Raw genomic sequence first — 17,788 nt, 5'->3', positions numbered from 1 at the left:
GTCTGTAGCGGGCTTGCAGGCCCTCGAAGCACCGCCTAGGGAGAGCCGCCGCAGGGCCAGGGCGGCGGCGGGGAGTCCCCTGGACGCGCGCGGGAGGCTGTTGGGAGCCTCGCGGGGCGGCCTTTCCTGCTCTGGGCAGCCCGGACGGAAGGCACACGCTCGGGGGTAGCCGAGCGCCCCGGCCGGGCGGAGGCTCCTGCGCCCCCTGAACCCACCTCCTCCCAATGGCATTGCGCGCAGCCTGCTCTTCGACCCGGAGCATCCAGCAGGCAGCCGCGGGGCCAGACCAGACAGAGGGCGGAAGACCGAGAGGCAGGGAGGTTTGGAGAAAAGAGGTAGCAAGCCCCAGACAAGGAATCCTTAATTACAGATTAAAGGCAAACAAAACCATGCACCACATTTTCCATGTGTCAGCTGACGGCCGCGACAAAAGGAAACACGGAACGCTGACGGGGATAAAGGCCCTTTCTAAGGCTTTCCCCCTTCTCCCTTTTATAATGTGTGCAAATGTAAAATGCATTAGGTAGTGACTTTGGGTAGGTGGTGCCCGGGGCCAAATCGAAGCTGCACACTCTGTCGTGTTTTTTTTGATGCACCCAGAGGTCTGGGGAACCTCGTACAAAAAAAAAAAAAAAAAAAAAAAGAAAGAAAGAAAGAAAGAAAGAAAGAAAGAAAGAAAGAAAAAAGACTATAAATACTCTTCCTGAGCACATTTCGCATCTTTAAAACTTCATTACTCATACATTTTTAAGTTTTAAAATTCGTTGCTTGAAGTGTTGCAATTCATTATCTTCAGTGAATCCACACACGCGTGCGCGCGTACACACACACACACACACACACACACACTTTATTTTGCAGTTTGTGGATTCCATTTTATTGGCCTGGTATTACAGCATTAGAGATACAGGGGGGAAGCCAAGCCTACTGAAAGCCAGAGAACAGAGCTGCGAGCTTCAGAGAGCACAAGTTCCCCTCCATGGCTCTGCAGCTCAAACGGAAGAGGAGAGATGTCTGCTTTGATTCCTTTCCTTTTAATTAATCATGATCACAAAACAATCCCCACCTGTCCCTGGGATTTAAGATACCGGTTCAACTCCATGATGGCCTGAATTCTTCATAGAAGGTGAAGCGTTCAGACTCCGAAGCCCACTCACTGACCATAACAAACCTCTCGTTCTGGTTCTCATTTCTACCACAAAAATTAGAGCAGATGACCTGTACCCATCACCCTGAACCACCACATATTGCAATCTTGTGTTTTCTCCCTCTTGTTGCTGGGTCAGCTGTAGAAAGAAAAGAATTTGTCTCTTTGTTAGCAATCTGTTTACATTTGGCTGATACAATGAGGTACCAGATTTAAGGTGACAAGGTCATGTCGCTTAGTCATTTTGCCAATCTTCCTCATTGTACTTTCCCATTTTTCAGTTGTATTTTTTTTCACTAATGCCATTTTCCCATAGCATTCAAAAAAAGTCCAAAGTGCTTTTTCATGTGGTTCTAGTTAAGTAATTTGCCCTCACCTCCAATAATACTGTTTGCATTCAAGATGAATAGACGCATATTAGTAATTCTTAAATACCTTCTGATCCACATTTTCAATTTAAATGATTCTTAACATTATTGGCCAGGTAAGTGCGTTGAACCAATACGGTTGTGGATTGATTGCCAGTCAGATGACAGCTATGGTGTACTCAGGGAATAAGAACACAATTATGTTCCTGCCCTAGCCTTTCCCATTGTGGAGTGCACAAAGCCATCTTTCTTTTCCACCTTCCTGGGAGGTAGATTAGCTGATAAGCAAATTAATAAAATGATGCAAAGCATGCAAGGTTTCACTCCCCTACTCATCTCTGATACATATTTAGGCAAGTTTTCCAAATCTCCTTTTAGGCAACTAGTCCTTCTGTGGCTTAGCCACACCCACTCCACTTTTTGGCTTTATCCTCAAGTAAAATAAATGAGGTGAAAGGGCAGAGGGGGAGTTTTCCTTTTCTTATAGCTTTCCTGTGTCTGAGTGGATCATCCTGCTGCTGTTGTTTTAGGCCAGTTGTTAGTTCATGTTCTTACCACCCACCAAAAAACAGCACAGGATTAAGTTTATATTAATAAATGATGTTCCTGACTAGATTTTTAAATGCCAGATTTATGATTTATTTTTAAAATGGGTGGAGAAAGAACAACAATAAAATTAATAGCTCCTAAGTCATTCGGATTTTTAAGTTTTCCACATCTATGTTCTTTTTTTTGAGGGGGGAGTGGTCTCTTTGTTTTTAGGATATACCTCTTACTTCCCACCAAGTTCTATTATCATGGAACCTTTGTTGACTATTGCCTTTGTCCATAGCTTTACACCCCATTTATTACACACAGCTTAATTTATAGAAAGCAGTGTATGGTCTTCTTAGTGCTTATGACTGCCCCACTTATCCCCTACCCATTAAGAATTTCACAATGAATCCCAAATAAATTAAAATCTGCAACTTCAGACACCCCAGGAAGAGGACATTAATCCACTTAGTAAAATACCCAGGCCTCCCCCTCTCAATTTCAGCTCTTCTTAATGTAACATTTAGTAATTGCAGCTGGCTCCTCACACTTCCCGCCCTCCCTTTTATTCTGAATCATGTTGGCCTTGGTTAACCTTCATTTCCTTTTCTGCCCCCCACGTTTGTCCACATACTTTTCTTTGACCATGTTTGTCTCTCTTTTTCTACTGCCTGGCTTGAGGGCAATAAATGGAGCTTTCTAAGAGCTTAATACTTTCTGGTAAAATCTCACTCTGCCTCCCCATCCCACTATTAATACTTTGTACGATTTTTATGCATCCTTCAGTTGTATAGTTACTGCTCTATATTTTTCTGATTGATCATTAAGTTATGCCGGCTTTTCAGAACTGCCTCCATAATCCTGAAGCAAAGGCTTTTTACTTGGCATGCTCTCTGCCTTTGGAATGCCTTTCCTGGCAAGGACAGGCATTTTGGTTTGACTACGATTCTTAAATTACAATTCAAAGCTAATTTGTTCAGTTAAGTTTCTACTAGGAGCAGTTCTGTTTCTCACTGCTCAGTGCTCCATGGGCTGCTTAGTTGAAGGGTGTGTTGTAAGTGCAAGATGTAATAGACTTACATTGGACTTGATTATCAGTTTTCAAAAACAGCTGCATGCTTTGATATCTGTGTGAGAAAATATCAGAAGATAATATACCATTGGTATTTATTACTCTGTAATTAAGGATGTGTCAGAGTTTCCCTTTAAAAAAAAACCCTATTTTCAGAAATTCATATCTCAGGCATAAATTTCCCTATGAATTACAGTCTAATACCATATTAGAAATATCTTCTTTTAAAGTTATCCCTCCCCTTTCTTTTTTTCCCTGGGCAAGTAAGTTTGAGGATGTAATTTCTGGGTTATCTATTTGGGATGAGACGACGCAGGCCCAGCGCTGTAACCATTCCAGGTGCTGCTACTGCTGCTGCCATGCCACCTGCTCTCTCTTCTCCTTGGCTCTTTGCACCAGGCAGGATCATGGGAGCTGCCTTTTCCATAAAGGGTCAGCCTTGTGACCTAGTCACTGTGTGAACTTAAGAAAAAAAAAAAATCAGTTGTCCAGAAATACCAGAGTCTGACATCTTAGTACCGGAAATCAATTCTTGTGCTTTCCTCTCCTGGCGATCATTTGAAATCCAAATACAGCCAACTCTGACATGAAATAAATCTACAGTAAGATATTAGCAATCTATGAATCCATGTCTCTTCTGATAATAAGAGAAGCTGAAGAAGGAAAAGAGGGGAAAGTTGGGGAAACAAATGTTTCCTCCTTTCCCTTCTTCAAGGGTATTGACTGCAGCCTATTATTCAAAGAGCCCTGGAACTCCAGAGTTTCAAACCTCCATACCTGCTTCTATGGGACCCTATGGGGCCCTAATCAAGTCAACTTCCCCTCAGGCCCTCAGTTTCCTTACGTCTAAAATGTAAAGTTGTAAAAGTCAATGCTTACCAGAAGGGCCAGGTGAATTACCTAAATGTATGGGCCCAGCACAGACAGACCAAGACCAGGGAGAAGACAGCCTGTGCCAGATGGACGTAGAGACTGATGACTTCTTAAAGGCATTATTTTTTAAATAATACAGTAATAAAAAACACATAAAATACTGGCCACACTACATGGTCTTTTACGTGCTTTTTAAAAGCCGCAATGTGAGCCGCAAAGCAAGTACTCTGTTGCCCTTTGCCAGCTCTTGTCTGATGCGAAGAGAGAGAGAGAGAGAGAGAGAGAGAGAGAGAGAGAGGGAGAGGGAGAGGGAGAGGGAGACTCAGGGTCCAATTAAGTCATACATGCTACTAAACCTAGAGCTTCCTGAAATGGACAGGGTGACCATCACGGCATCCGATGCAGGGCAAGGCTTATGCAAAATGTATCTGTAACGTATTCCAGCTCCCGAATATGCCACAGTATGAAGCCCTCCTATTCTCATTTGTGCAATGATACTGGAAACATTACATTTTCAAATATAAGAACTTCAAATTCCTAGAGAAAGGTTATATAAGTATTCCTAGTGGGAGTCACACCCTCTACCACTCCACCTTAGGCCTGCTATTTCAAGGCAGTAACTGATAGAATCATACAAGATTTTTAGATTATTTTTCAAGAGTCATCAATTCCTTATAGATCAGTTCACAAAAACAGGAACCTCTCTTAGGGCTGGAAGTTATTCACACAGAGCTATGGGAAAAAATGAGGAATCACTCAGATAATGACAGATAACGAAAGGACTCTTAAAGACACTGATCCCAGATTTCAATTTAGAAAAATGGACTGTAGGGCCAGCTGGTGGCTTGTGGTTAAGGAGATGGATCACACATGGCCAACGATGTGGTTTGAGTCCTGGGCCCTGTATGTGAAAAACACACCCCAAGTCCCTAAAGGAAAAAGGATTGCAGCATGACCACCCCTATAAAAGGTGCTTTCTCACTTGGTCTCTCCCCTCTCTCTCTAGTGGCTGCATGTGCCCTCTCACAAATTAAAATCTGTTTTTAGAGTTTTTTTTTTCTTCAATTTATTTATTTGCATTCATTCACTGTACATCACTACAGCATACAAAATGAGATTTTCCATCCAGAGTACACTGTATATTGTCTCAATCAAGCACATCAACAAACATGTTATGGTCAGCAAATGATCTTCCATTTCTTGTTTTCTGTATGTTTTGCGTTTTTCCCCCATCCTTGATTCCCTATCTCTTACCCTCTGCCACCTCCCGCTCTCCTCCCACGCTGTCTCTGGTTTTTAGAGGTTTTTGCTATAGGGTGCATGTGCTCGCTGGAGAGACCGAGTGAAAACAAGAAATCACCTCCCAGGGGGATGGCCATGCCATAATCCCTTCTCCTCCTTTCTTCTCTTGGGATTTTGGGCATGCACACACACATGCCTGGCATGAGTTTTAAGCTGCCGGCTCTGGGACTTGAGCTACAATGGATTACGGGGGAGTCCAGCAATGTAACCATTATGCCACCTGCTGGTCCCACAAATTATTTATTACAATTTAATTTACTTTAAATAAATTAAATTAAAAGAAAAATAGGCTGTAGGGTGAGTGAGGATCTTGGTCTCCGAAGCCATGTGCATCTCATATTCAGCAAAGGTCTTCTAAAGGTAAACGGAGGACTCCTTTTTGATCGAATAGATTGCAATAGAAGGACAGAGACCACTAGTCCTGTGTGTCTTGAAGAGGAAAGGGGACAGGTAGTATGGTGGGAGTGGGCAGTGTGCTTAGGTGCTCTTCCACCCAGTTCTGCATTTTTCATGATAAAGAGAGACAGGCTCATTTAACACTTACCTTCATCTTCCTGTCATTACCCTTCAAAAGAGAATTCATAAAACTAGTTTCCCACCTTGTATGTGCAATGCCACAGGCATTAATTAGAAATGGTGATTAGCAGCCCCCAGGAAAAGGAACCCATGGACAGCCCAGTCTGACTTTCTCTATAGTATGATCTTTTCAGAGTCAAGGGGAAGCCCATGGCTTCTGAGAAGTAGAGGAAAGTGTTCTCACGCAAAATTGGTAAGTAGAGCAGTTTCAGTCACCATTTGAGGGGGTTTTCTAACTTGAACGATAGTTTAAGAAGTCAAGAAATGTTAAGAAGGCATTAGTAAAACTCACTACCTAGTTCCCCAAGTATTTATAGCTCCTATCAAAAAGTTTATTCAATATGACATGTAAGACACATTAAAAAATCAGAAATAGTAGTGATAAGCTTATGTGTATCATGAGCCTGCTTAAGCAGCAGACTGCTGGTTGTATACTTATGTGTCCTGTTCTTTCCACCATCACTCCTCTGACCTACCCATTATTGTGAATTTGGTGTTAATTTCCATTTCTTTGGTAGTACTTTAATCACATGTGCATAAATCTTTGAACAGCATGTAGAATTGCTTGCATGTTTTAAAGCTTTCCCCATTAATCTTAATGAACATTTACATTTGAAGGGAGGGCAGATTATAGAAGGATTAGTTATCCTATAGCTCAATCCAAATTTTACAATGAAACTTGTTCAAATAGGTGGTTTACAATATAGTCTTCTTACTGATAAATGTAAGATCTGATACACCAACAGAAAGGCAGTTAGGATGATACTTGTCAATAGTCACCAAAGGGATACGACTCAATATATCAGCACTGAGAGACGGCATGGACTATCATTGGAAAATGGATTCTATCAACCACAGAAGGTAACTTCGGATTTAAAAGAAATATCTTCTGTGGCTCACAATACTTCTGGGTAGCAGATGCTTTCTCAAAAACAGATTTTACTTTTAAAAATATCAAATATAATTAACACCTTCAATATAAAATGAAAATTTTCCTTCCAGATGCATTTCAAGGTGTTGAAATTAATCTGTGCAGCCTTCTATGGTTATGAGTTTCGATTAGCTGAGGTGCCCTGTTATTTATTACAGAAACACCATCCAGAAATACAGATTAAGTAACTTTAGGGCAAGCATCCTAGCGACTGTCTCAAGGCCTTAATAATGAACAATTTTAAATATATTTAAAATTAAAACTGGTTTAATGATTTAGTTTAGAACAGAATTAATGAATTAAGTGTTAAAAAAAAAGACCAGAATTTTCACAAATGTACTCAAAACTAGACAAAAATACGGACATTTGATTTATTTTCATAAAAATATGGGTATCAGGAATTAATGAGTCAACGTGTATTCCCAGTTATCCCCTGACTTCAGCAAAATATTGGTTATCTTACTTAAGAATGTGCCATTCCAGCCTGTCATGGGTGTTGAGTGTATGCGCACACACACATGCATACATGCATCCAAATACATACATAGTCACATCATGTTAAATGGTAAGAATTACACATTTACAAAACTTTCTGTTGCTTATGTGCCTAACACCAACTTTGATAGCATAGTTTTCATAAGCAGTATCTTTAATACTGGTCTTTATTCCAGAAGGAATGCTGGGTACAGCAAACCACAAATATGAGTTAATGGGTATATAAAAATAAATCCACACACAGGTAACTTTCAATACGATATCTGATAAAATCAAATGCATCTCTGAAAGGTATTTAGCATTCCCATAAATCAGTGAGAAAACATATATGGAGAGTTGTGATTATAATATCTCATCACTATAAAAGTCCAAAAGTCCAATATTTGCAGTATACAAAAATATAGTAATCTAAGCACCATTTCTCGACTGTTGGACTTTTATGAAGTTTTTCTTCATTTCATGAGATGACCAAGATGGATGGATATATATATATATATGTCTACATGTGTGTCTAAACATACACACATATATGTGACAAGCATCCACAGAGATTCTCATGTCATGATGCCCCCTCTAGCCTTCAACCAGCCATGACCATGGGCTCATGCATGTGTGCCCTGTGTGTACAGGTTGTCCTGAGAGCCAAACCCTGATCTTTCCAGCATCACAGAGCAGTGCGATGCTACTGCACCACCGTGGCTGGGTTCACAGTGAGATTTTAATATTACCTTGAGAAATGTCATCTGTGACAAAGTACCTTCTCACTGAAGCAAACTGGTTCATCTGGTTCATCTTATTAGTTGGGAAAAAGTGTAACCCTGCCCAGGAGAAGTGTCTAAGAACTTCTTATGTCTATCTTAAGTTTCACTCTCAGTGAGCACACCTGCTAAATTCCAAGTTTCTCAGTCGGACTGGAGCAGGCTTGTGAAATAGTTCCTGAGTACTTCATTGTTCGGGTGAGGAGGTAACTGGTTCAGTGACTTCCCTGTACATGAGGACCGGCAGCCAGTGCGGTGGTGGCCAGACACACCCTATAGATCTCATGCTTGTTGGTGAGAGGTGTCCACTCAAAGATTGGGCTTATTTCTGCATGTTACTTTCCTTGCTTTTAAGTCCCCAGGCTTCATGAACTCTGAACTCCTATGTTTTTGATCTAGTTGTACAAGACTGCTGCTAACCCGAGTGCTATGCCTGACTCTCCGACGCGGTCTGTTTCCTGCTGTCTGCTTTGCTGCCTGTCAAATGGGACCGTACTGGACTTTTAAATCACTGTCTGCTGTATCCTGGATCCCAGCGAGGCCACTCAGGCCTTCTAGAAGCTCTGGAGCCAGGCTTGGTCCTCGTCTATCTACCTTGCTGCCTGTGCCTCACTCTGTGGTGTATAGAAGTTATTCATTTCAAAAGCGAGGAAAGTTACAATTTACCTGTCAGTAAACAGAAGATGGTTTATCAACAGACTTTACCTTAATGACTACAAATGTTTACCTCCTGCTTTCCAGAATGCAAAGAAAATCTTGGAAATGTCATAATATCTTACAAACATTTGCAAAACAGATCCTTGTTCATCCGGAAAAGAAACAATTGTATTCGTTGTCTCTGACACAAGGAAAATGTTCAGTGAGAAACACACAGATAGATGTACACACTTATATGTAAATGAGTATGCTAATTAAAAATGGCAGTGGGCACTCTATTAAAAATTTATTTTACAATCTAGCCCTTCAAAACATCTTTACATCAACAAATACAGCAGCTTGACTATTGGAATCATAAGTGATTTATCATGAAAAGATTCTGTTTGTTGCTGGATGCAAATATTTTTGAGGAAAATTTAAATAAAATTTCCTGGTTTTGTTAGTAAGTATTTTGCTTTGTCTACTTTTACCCCCAGGGTGAGAAAAACATTAGAACAAGTATTTCAGTGTTTGTTTTATGGGCTAGATGGCCCCACTTCCTCCATTAGCCATGTTTGTCCGAATTACAGCTGTTTATCTTGCAACTTTCTTTAAGATTAATTAAATGCAAATGTAACTCTGTGAATCATGGGAATACCTGCCAGACCCCTTATTAATACCTTCACTTAAAAACCCCTGTGCCAGAAAGTCATTAATTTGCTAAAAGAAAAGTGCTAAAGCAGCCCTTTGCCCACAAACAATTCCGAGATGGCTGCCCAATTAGTCTGGTAGCATTCTGATCCTCCTTTCAGGCCCTGTGGCCCTTTGAGGACAGAACAAGGCTCCGATGATAACCTGGCAACCCAGGTAGAAACCCAGCCAAGTGCAAGCGTTTGAAGCTGCAGTTTGGCTGCCATCGTGTCGGCGAAAAGAAAGAATTCAGGCACCATGTCATCCAGTACAGAGGATAAAAACGGATTCGACCGGAAATTCAACGTGGCACCACATATGGGACGCATGAGTGCGGTTATACAACAGGCCACATATTTTTTTTGAACAGTCTCCTACATGTGATGCCGAGGACATGTGTAACCATCATAACGTCTCTAGGAATCTGTATTTAATTTGAGTTGGGGTGGTGGCAGGGATTGGAGATCTGAGCCGCCACAGGTTTGTGGCAGATGGCTCTGTGTCAGCTATGACAAGCAGCCAGGCTCAGCTTCCTCTGCAGATTTTCTTTTCTCTCTGATCAGGTAAATATGGGCACACTCTGGAAAGTTCTTCAGATTCTGCCTTAGGCTGCAAGTTTGTGACTTAGCCCCATCTGTCACAAATCTTCCTTAGGTTCTGTTGTAAGCAGAGACCTGAATTTACCATGTAGGGCTGCCCAAGAAAATGGAGCCATTTCACCCTGTAACAAGGGGGAGGGAGAAGGGAGAAAGAAAAAAGAAGCATTAACAAGGGAAAGACTAAAGTATGCTGAAAATTCATACTGCAAATTTGCATCACTTACATCAATTATGTTTCAAAAAGCCACCAAGTAAATGGTTCTCGAGTTTCATCACCTCAGAAAATCCTAGTTTCTGATTGGTTTAAAGTGTAACTGTACTTCCAACCAGAGAAAAAAACTACCAGTGTTTGAAATGGGTACATTCTCCTGCACAACTGTTTCCTGGTTTATGTTCTGGTTGACAGCTATTAGAAGTTTATCATTCTACTTCTAACTTCTATAAACAAAAGATACACAACACTCTCAATACATATTTTTGCTAATGTGAATTTTACTTTTAAGTGGGGGAAGACATGAAGATAAATGCAATAACTATTATGTGAACTTTATAAAGTGATCACGTTTGCAAATGGGAAAAGGGATTATATTCATTATTTCATGACAGCAGGTCCTCCGAGGAAAACTGCTAGTATGGTTTCTCTTCCAGGTTTACAGATGAATCTTATAAAGGCCTGCGTACGCGTGCATGGGTGCGCACGTGTGCACACACACACACACACACACACACATAAAATAAAATAACATCACCTAAAGTCAGACTGCAAATGAGGAGCAGAAAAAGATGCCAAAACCTCCAACTGATCGTAATCAGCCAAAGCATATCTATTATTTACTTTGGTTTTATTTAGGGAAATCAAAGGACAACTAGGCCAAATAACATCAAGGGAAGAAGTAGAGAAGAATGGAAGTGAGAAAGAGAGAAGGACTGGAGGAAAGGAAGAGACAAAGTGGGACACTGAGACTGAAAATCTGCCATAAATTGTGCCGGTGCAGTTGAGAGATTTCATAAGTTCTTAAAATGTCACAAGCACTTACATTTTCATTTTGGGGAAAAAGTAAGGACTTTTAAGGAGTATTAAAATCAGTGACCAACACCTTATTCACATCTACAGTATAAGCTCAAATTAAAAGGGAACTACAAAGTAGCCTGTCTCTTAAAGAAAACTTAAAGTGGCTTGGCTGTGGTTAGGGTAGATACAGCCTGACATAATTAAGGCAACCACAAATGGCTTTTCTGGGCATTGAGTCTGAATTTTAAGCTTAATCATTGCTTAGTATTAGTTTTAGGCAGAATCTAAAATTCTTCTCAGATAACAGCATGTTATGAAGGTTTCTTCAATGTTAATGAACTTGAAGAGAACAAAATAAAAATCAGTAGCTAGCATTTTAAAAATCTAGGAAACTATAAGTCAACTCAAAAGGAAAAAAGAAAAATAGTACCTCTCTTTCTACATAAATACACACACACATACACACACATACACACTAGCTAATATCACTCCCTATATAAAAATAAATGAAAAATAGGATTGGAATGAAAGTAACTTTTGTTAGTCTGAGAGATATATACACTACACAATTGCTCTAATAATAATAATAAGGGAATATTCATAATTTTTTCCTAATGCATTTTAAAATATAATGATCAAAGTTCTCTAAAAATATGAAGTACAGATCTTAGATACTAGTTGAGAACTTTAAGTTAGTTACCATAGTTTGAGTGAGGCCAAAGAGAGTTTTGTAGTATTAGACATGCTTGAGTTGGAAAAGATGTACTGTTAGTACAAAATGGCAATTCTTGGCTGCTTATTTTATAATTACTTCTAGAAACTTGTGCTCAAGTTAGGCTTGGGAATCATAAAAAACTCCCTATTTCACCTATATAGAAGTATATGTTCAATGTATCCGCTCAACTGAGGAAAGGGTCTGTTGTGACAGTGTAAGTAAGTTACAGTCAATGACTAAACTTAAGAAGTGGTTTCAGATATTGTTAAATTAGGAAAATGGTTTTAGATTTTTAAATTATTAAGAAACATTTAATTTTTGCATTTATGAGATTTCTCTGAAGATCTTAAGAAAAATGTTTGTGTGTAAGAGAGACAATGAGGGAAACATGCTTTCATGCATTTGAGGAATTTAAGCATTTTAGGCCTAAAACTATTTTAGGTGAAAAGTAATGGACTCAGTGTTCTGGAGTCGACTCACTTTAAGGAAAAAAGTAAATTCAGTTTCTGTTTTTCGGTTACTAGCATTTTGTTTCAAATGCTGCTTCAAGTTATAGCTTCAACTCTCACTCATATTGAAAGCACAGTGAGAAGAAAGCCAAGTGTTAGTAGCCTTATTCTAGTCATTAAATTTCTAAGTGTGAATCCATATGAAAAATCTTATCCTAACGTGAACTCTCTATGATAAGAAGTCAACATGATTTTAAAATATAAACTTTTAACAACAAAAAAAGAGTAAGGTGTAAAAATGTAAAAGGAACAGATTTAAAAAATTCAGTGACATTCTATCCTTTTAGATCTCAGAAGCATATGTTTTATAAAAGCAAAACAGCACTGTCCAATAAAATAAATCTCAAAAAAAGAAACCCCCACAAAAAAATCCACCACTTTGCTCACAGTACACAAAAAGATTCTCTTCCTTTTATAGTAAAAAGCTTCCTTGGTGGAAATAAACCTCTAGCATTTAATGAAGGCTAATGCTACCTGAAAACATGCATATTTATAAAACATAAGGTAAAAAAAACAACATTATATCTTAATTATACAATTTTATAAGGCATTCTTTTTCTGTTTTGGCTCTGAATCCTATATAAAACATTAAATCTGTGGTCTTTCCTGGGATTTTTAACTCTGATACCTTGCGACCTGCCCATTTTTCCTAATAACTGCATCATACAGCTCTTGATTACCTATAATTGGGGACCAATTTAACAATTTTTGAGATTAATTTTAGATACAATATCACCAAGATTGATGGATAAAGGCATATGTGAAAGTGTATTATAATAGCTTTATAAGGAAAAAAAAATCCATGGTAGAAAATACTTAAAAATGAATTATACATGTAAACTCTCATAAATACATACATATCAATTATTAATTTATAAGACTTTGAGATGGAAGATGTTATGATGTATAAACTAAAAATATGTTATAATAGCTTGGTGAAATAACATTTAAGGTATAGGTTATATTTAAGCTGTATTAGGAATGATATGGTATATTAACAGAATATTATTAAGCTGACGTTCTTTCAGAAATTTTCCAGAAGTTGTTTGTAAAATAAATAATTAAAGCTATGATATGGCAGTGGCTGTATTAAGATATTTCAACTAGAAATCTACTTTCTTTTCTAAGTAAAGGCAACTTGTTGCAGTGACTTCTGACATGGTTTAAAATTTACAGATGTAGAATAACAGGTAATAAGAGCTAACATGAAGCAATGCTAAAAACTGATCGATTTTGATGGTAGAAATACATTTATAAATACTTCACCAAAAATCAATGTTAAGGGAAAAATAATTAATAATTTGTGAAGTCACTAAAAATAGCTTTGTGTCATTTATGGAAAATGAATCCATTTGTACTAATACTTATTCTATTTCCTCAATTTTCATAATCTGCATATTTTGACAGTTTATCATGAGACACTATTTGATTAATATTTTATACAAACAAATCTGCTCCTGAACTTTAAAAATGAGGAAATATTGAGTTGCACCTTCGAGGACTGTGTTCTCTGGGAAGCCTCCCATGTACACAACACAATAGTATTGACTCAAGGAGTCACACTGAAGCCTGGAACTGTTCAGTCAGCATTTTAAACTATTATGAGCTACCTTCTGAACCATTGCCAAGTTAATAGACAATGAAAGATAATGAGCTTGAAATTGGGTGTTAAATTGCATTTTTGGTTCTCTCCCTTTTTCTTGAAGTTTAACTGTTTCCTGCAGAAACAAAGTCATGTTTTGATGTATCACTATGTAAATATGTATTTTAGGCCATGAAAATGGGAGAGGAGAGAGAAAAGGCAGAGAACTATATTTCTTGTAGAAGGTTATATATTAACATAAGAAAATTAAAATATGCTGGATTATAAAACTGCTAGATTGTAAACTATACTGAATTTATGTAAAATGAAGATGCTACATTCAAAGAATATAAAAAGGTATATTACTCATGGCCTAGAGCCACCTTCAAAACTCATAAAGGAGATTTATCCTAGTTCAATTACTTAGACTTTCAGTAGGGCATCTTTGTGTTGTTATTTCAACAATGTAAAATTCTTGATTCAAGTAAGGGAAAAAGATAATGAATGAGGGGACTGAATGATGATGTTAGTCATACTATTATTCTTTTGCCTTTGTCGTTTAGAGCTGAGACTGACAGTCTAATTTTAACCAAACTGAGGATTTGTATGTCATTTTATTAAACTGGACAAGAGAAATATTCAAGTGTTGAAAATCATCTTTAAAGTAGTTCAGATATGAACAGCAAACTTCAGTCAGGTCATTCACCTGAATTTTTGAGGACTAAAGATTTCATTATGATGGAAAGAAAGGCTGATCCTCATTAGTATAATTGTAGAATCTTCCCTTTACTTCCTTTTAAACTAATGAGTTACATTAATCCAGGTTCATTTTTATAAGCCCCTTGGGGCTAAATGTAAAGGACAGTCATCTTAGAAAACAATAAATTTAAAAAAAAAGCATGTACCGTGCATTAAGTGCACGTATTTCATAAGACCTAGGTTAATACAACTGGCATCCGGTTTAATTAATCCTTGTTAGTGTAACAACTAATATCCCTCCCTAGCATGTTTCCTTTAAACATCAGTATGTTAATTAAATGTTTTTTTTAAAGATTTTTCTTTGTACTTCAATATGGCATTTATACCACATAAATCTCTTCTCAATAACTACCTTATAGAGATGTTTTCTTATAATATCTGGTCTCTTGCAGAAATTCTGGAGCCTTTTTGAAAGCTGTTCAGGTGTAGAATACAGATATTCAGCTGCAGGAAAAACAGATACATTTTTAATGAAACAAAAACCTCAAAGCACACACTCGATATTAGTCACTTTACTAATTAAAAATGCATATTGCTCTGTGCCGCCTCGTGTTTTACATTATTTAAGCATGATTTTATAAGGTTACCTCAGCTCACAAGGATGTTTAATGCTAAATAAGACTGTGTAGTTGTGCTGTTTAGACATCTCCTTTGGGTGATTAAAATACATTATTCTAATGTAACACAATGCATATGTGATATATTTAGTGATGAGATTTTTTTTTCAAAGAACTGGTACTATAGCCGTATGTACCCTGTACAACAGTTGCATATTATTAACTAGTCAATTGTTTAAATAATTTGGTGTGACTTTGAGTCCTTGATTTTTCTCTGTGTATATCATTAAAAAAAAATCTGTAAGCAATTGCAGCAATGCTGACCTGCTTATAAAAATCCATCATTTTGGTATGTGTATGCTAACAATGAAGAATGCTATTTGAAAACTTGCTTTTTTGTTATCTTAAAAGAACAGATGGTAAATATAAGCTTACTCTAATGTATTAAAACACATAAAATTTTCCTTAACACTAACATGTTGACTTGCCAAATAAACAATTGCTCCTGCCTAAGTTTATTTTCAAACTTTCCAATTCAGCATAAATCATGTATTAAATTCTCAACAAAGACAAAAGCACATTAAAGCAGCTACCTGGAAATATTTCAGGATAAACCAAATCTTTGGGACAAAGTGGGTAACAACCACAATACACAGCTTCCAACCTAAAATGAATTAGAAAGAGGATAAGAATATATTAAAGAGACATGACCATCATAGCCAGAAAGTGGTTTTGTTTCCCTGAGTTAACAGTAGGAGCTCAGTGTTAACTAGGACAGAAAACATGGTCGGCAGTACAATCCTAAAAGCCAAAGTTGCTCTTTTACAAGGTTTTATTGATCATATATGAATTTCATAGAACAGAACCAACAGCATATGTTTTGTTCACTGAATTAATCAAAGCGCAGCTCTGCATTTTTTTTTGTTTTTAAAATACTGTTTAACACATTTTATAATCAGCAGATAAACACATGCAACAACATGGTAAAGTATGGACAGCTTTTCTTAATAATGCTGCAAAGCCTCAGAATGTTCATTTTTCAATAACGTTGAAATAAAATTGCAAATACTTAACTTTAGCACTGTAGCCGTAGAAATGATCGAGGCACTTTTAAAAGCATCAGGAAAAAAAAAAAATTTACAATCTGTTGTAATGGAGCATTTTCATTTTAAGCTCATGCTTCAAAACAATTTGTTACTATGCAGAATAGGAAACTCTTCCCCCCTTTTGCTGAAAAACTCTCATGAAGATTATTTTAATGAATATTTTGCTTTTTGAAAAATGTAGATCATTTCCCATTTAAGCAGCAAAGAATACTTTTATTATTAAACAAACAGACACCAAAGTTTCACTTTGTGAGAGAATTCCCTGTGGACCACATATAGGAAGTTGTTCTTCCTGTCACTGTGGTAAGGGTTAAGTAAAGAAGAGGGCACTGCATCTGTATGGTTGTGTTCGCCCCATGTAATGGCTATTGAGCTGACATATAATAAACTTTAAAGATACCAGCGTCATTTCTGTTGGCTAGAAATAATGCAGTAAAACTCAAAACCCTCTTTAAAATATGTTTATTTTACGAGAAACTTTGAATTGCATCCAAAATGTTGACCAAAGGCGGAATTTATTTTGAACTGCAAATTTTTTTCCACCTGAGAATAATTTGAAGTCATGTCAAAGTTTACCTTATTTATTTACAAAATATATACAATTGAAGCTGTTAAGTGGATGATGTTTCTTCTTTTTCTTAAGTGAAATCAGTGTAAATAAAAAGTATTTGAGCTGCAAATTTTGGAAAAACCCCAAGTTCAAAATTTTGCCTGAGAATCAAGAGGTTACAAGATAACGCAGTAAAAAAGTGCAGCTTCTGGTTATCAGTTATTGATTTCAGAAACCAAACTAATAGCTAATATTTTTTCTAGAGGTACATAGATATGCACAGAAATTCTTATTGTTCATAAGCACAGCTACAACCACACTATGACTCTTTTAAAACATTAACAAAAGTTTTGAGCATATAAACCAATGATAGTCTTTAGGAACCAGAAAAAAAAAATGCACTTTATTTGAAGGCATTCCATTTTAAAATGCTGTGCCAATTGAAAAGAAAATATATATGAACATTCTCTTATAATTACATAAAATCAAAAGAGTAAAGTCACAGGCATTTCAGAAAGTGCATGTTATCTGCTTTTTAATAATAGATTGGAATTGGAGTATTCTGTTCCCTGAAAGAAAACTGCAGGCCAAGTTAGATTTTGAGTCATCGTGTGAGTATGTAATATGCCATTTCCAAAAACCCTCTGCTTATTAAAATACAGTAAGATGGGAATGGCATTATTTTATTAAAGAAGGAAAAATACATAAATTTTGAGTTTCAACTTTTACTTGTAAATTACCTTATTCATGGTTATATTTCTAATTTGTCAAGGAATAAAACCACCATCTCTCTTGGTTATGTCTGTGACTTGCTAAGATACTAAACATATACATTATTTAGATCATTATTTAGACTATGTTTTAAAATATATTAAAGATGGCCACAGAATTTTAAAACAAATTTATAAAATTTGCTCGCATAAGTTTCTTGTATTTTGTTATTTCGAAGAAAAATGATCAACTCATGACAATAATACAATTATCCATCATTTCAATCCTTATGCACTACCAGTTAAA

At 37.1% G+C, this 17,788-nt stretch overlaps 1 protein-coding gene across 6 annotated transcripts in view; it reads right to left on the bottom strand.

Moving 5' to 3' along the window:
• Window positions 1–9,168: 9,168 nt before the first annotated feature.
• QTMAN (queuosine-tRNA mannosyltransferase) overlaps window positions 9,169–17,788 on the bottom strand; it is a 433,127-nt gene continuing 424,507 nt past the window's right edge. For 5 of the 6 annotated variants that reach the window (XM_014592037.2, XM_027776188.1, XM_014592036.2 and 2 more), the window contains 3 exons: window positions 15,709–15,779; window positions 14,911–15,002; window positions 9,169–10,103 (listed from right to left, as the gene is read on the bottom strand). In XM_014592037.2, coding sequence (XP_014447523.1) covers window positions 10,020–10,103; window positions 14,911–15,002; window positions 15,709–15,779 — 247 coding nt within the window. In that variant the 3' untranslated portion in view covers window positions 9,169–10,019. The remainder of the gene's footprint in view (window positions 10,104–14,910; window positions 15,003–15,708; window positions 15,780–17,788) is intronic. The other variant, XM_027776186.1, reaches the window with a different exon arrangement.

Source organism: Tupaia chinensis, unplaced genomic scaffold (assembly GCF_000334495.1).
Source record: "Tupaia chinensis unplaced genomic scaffold, TupChi_1.0 Scaffold000638_1, whole genome shotgun sequence".
Lineage (NCBI taxonomy): Eukaryota > Metazoa > Chordata > Mammalia > Scandentia > Tupaiidae > Tupaia > Tupaia belangeri.
The sequence above is the reverse complement of the archived record's forward strand: the minus strand, read 5'-3'. Positions and strand labels throughout refer to the sequence as shown.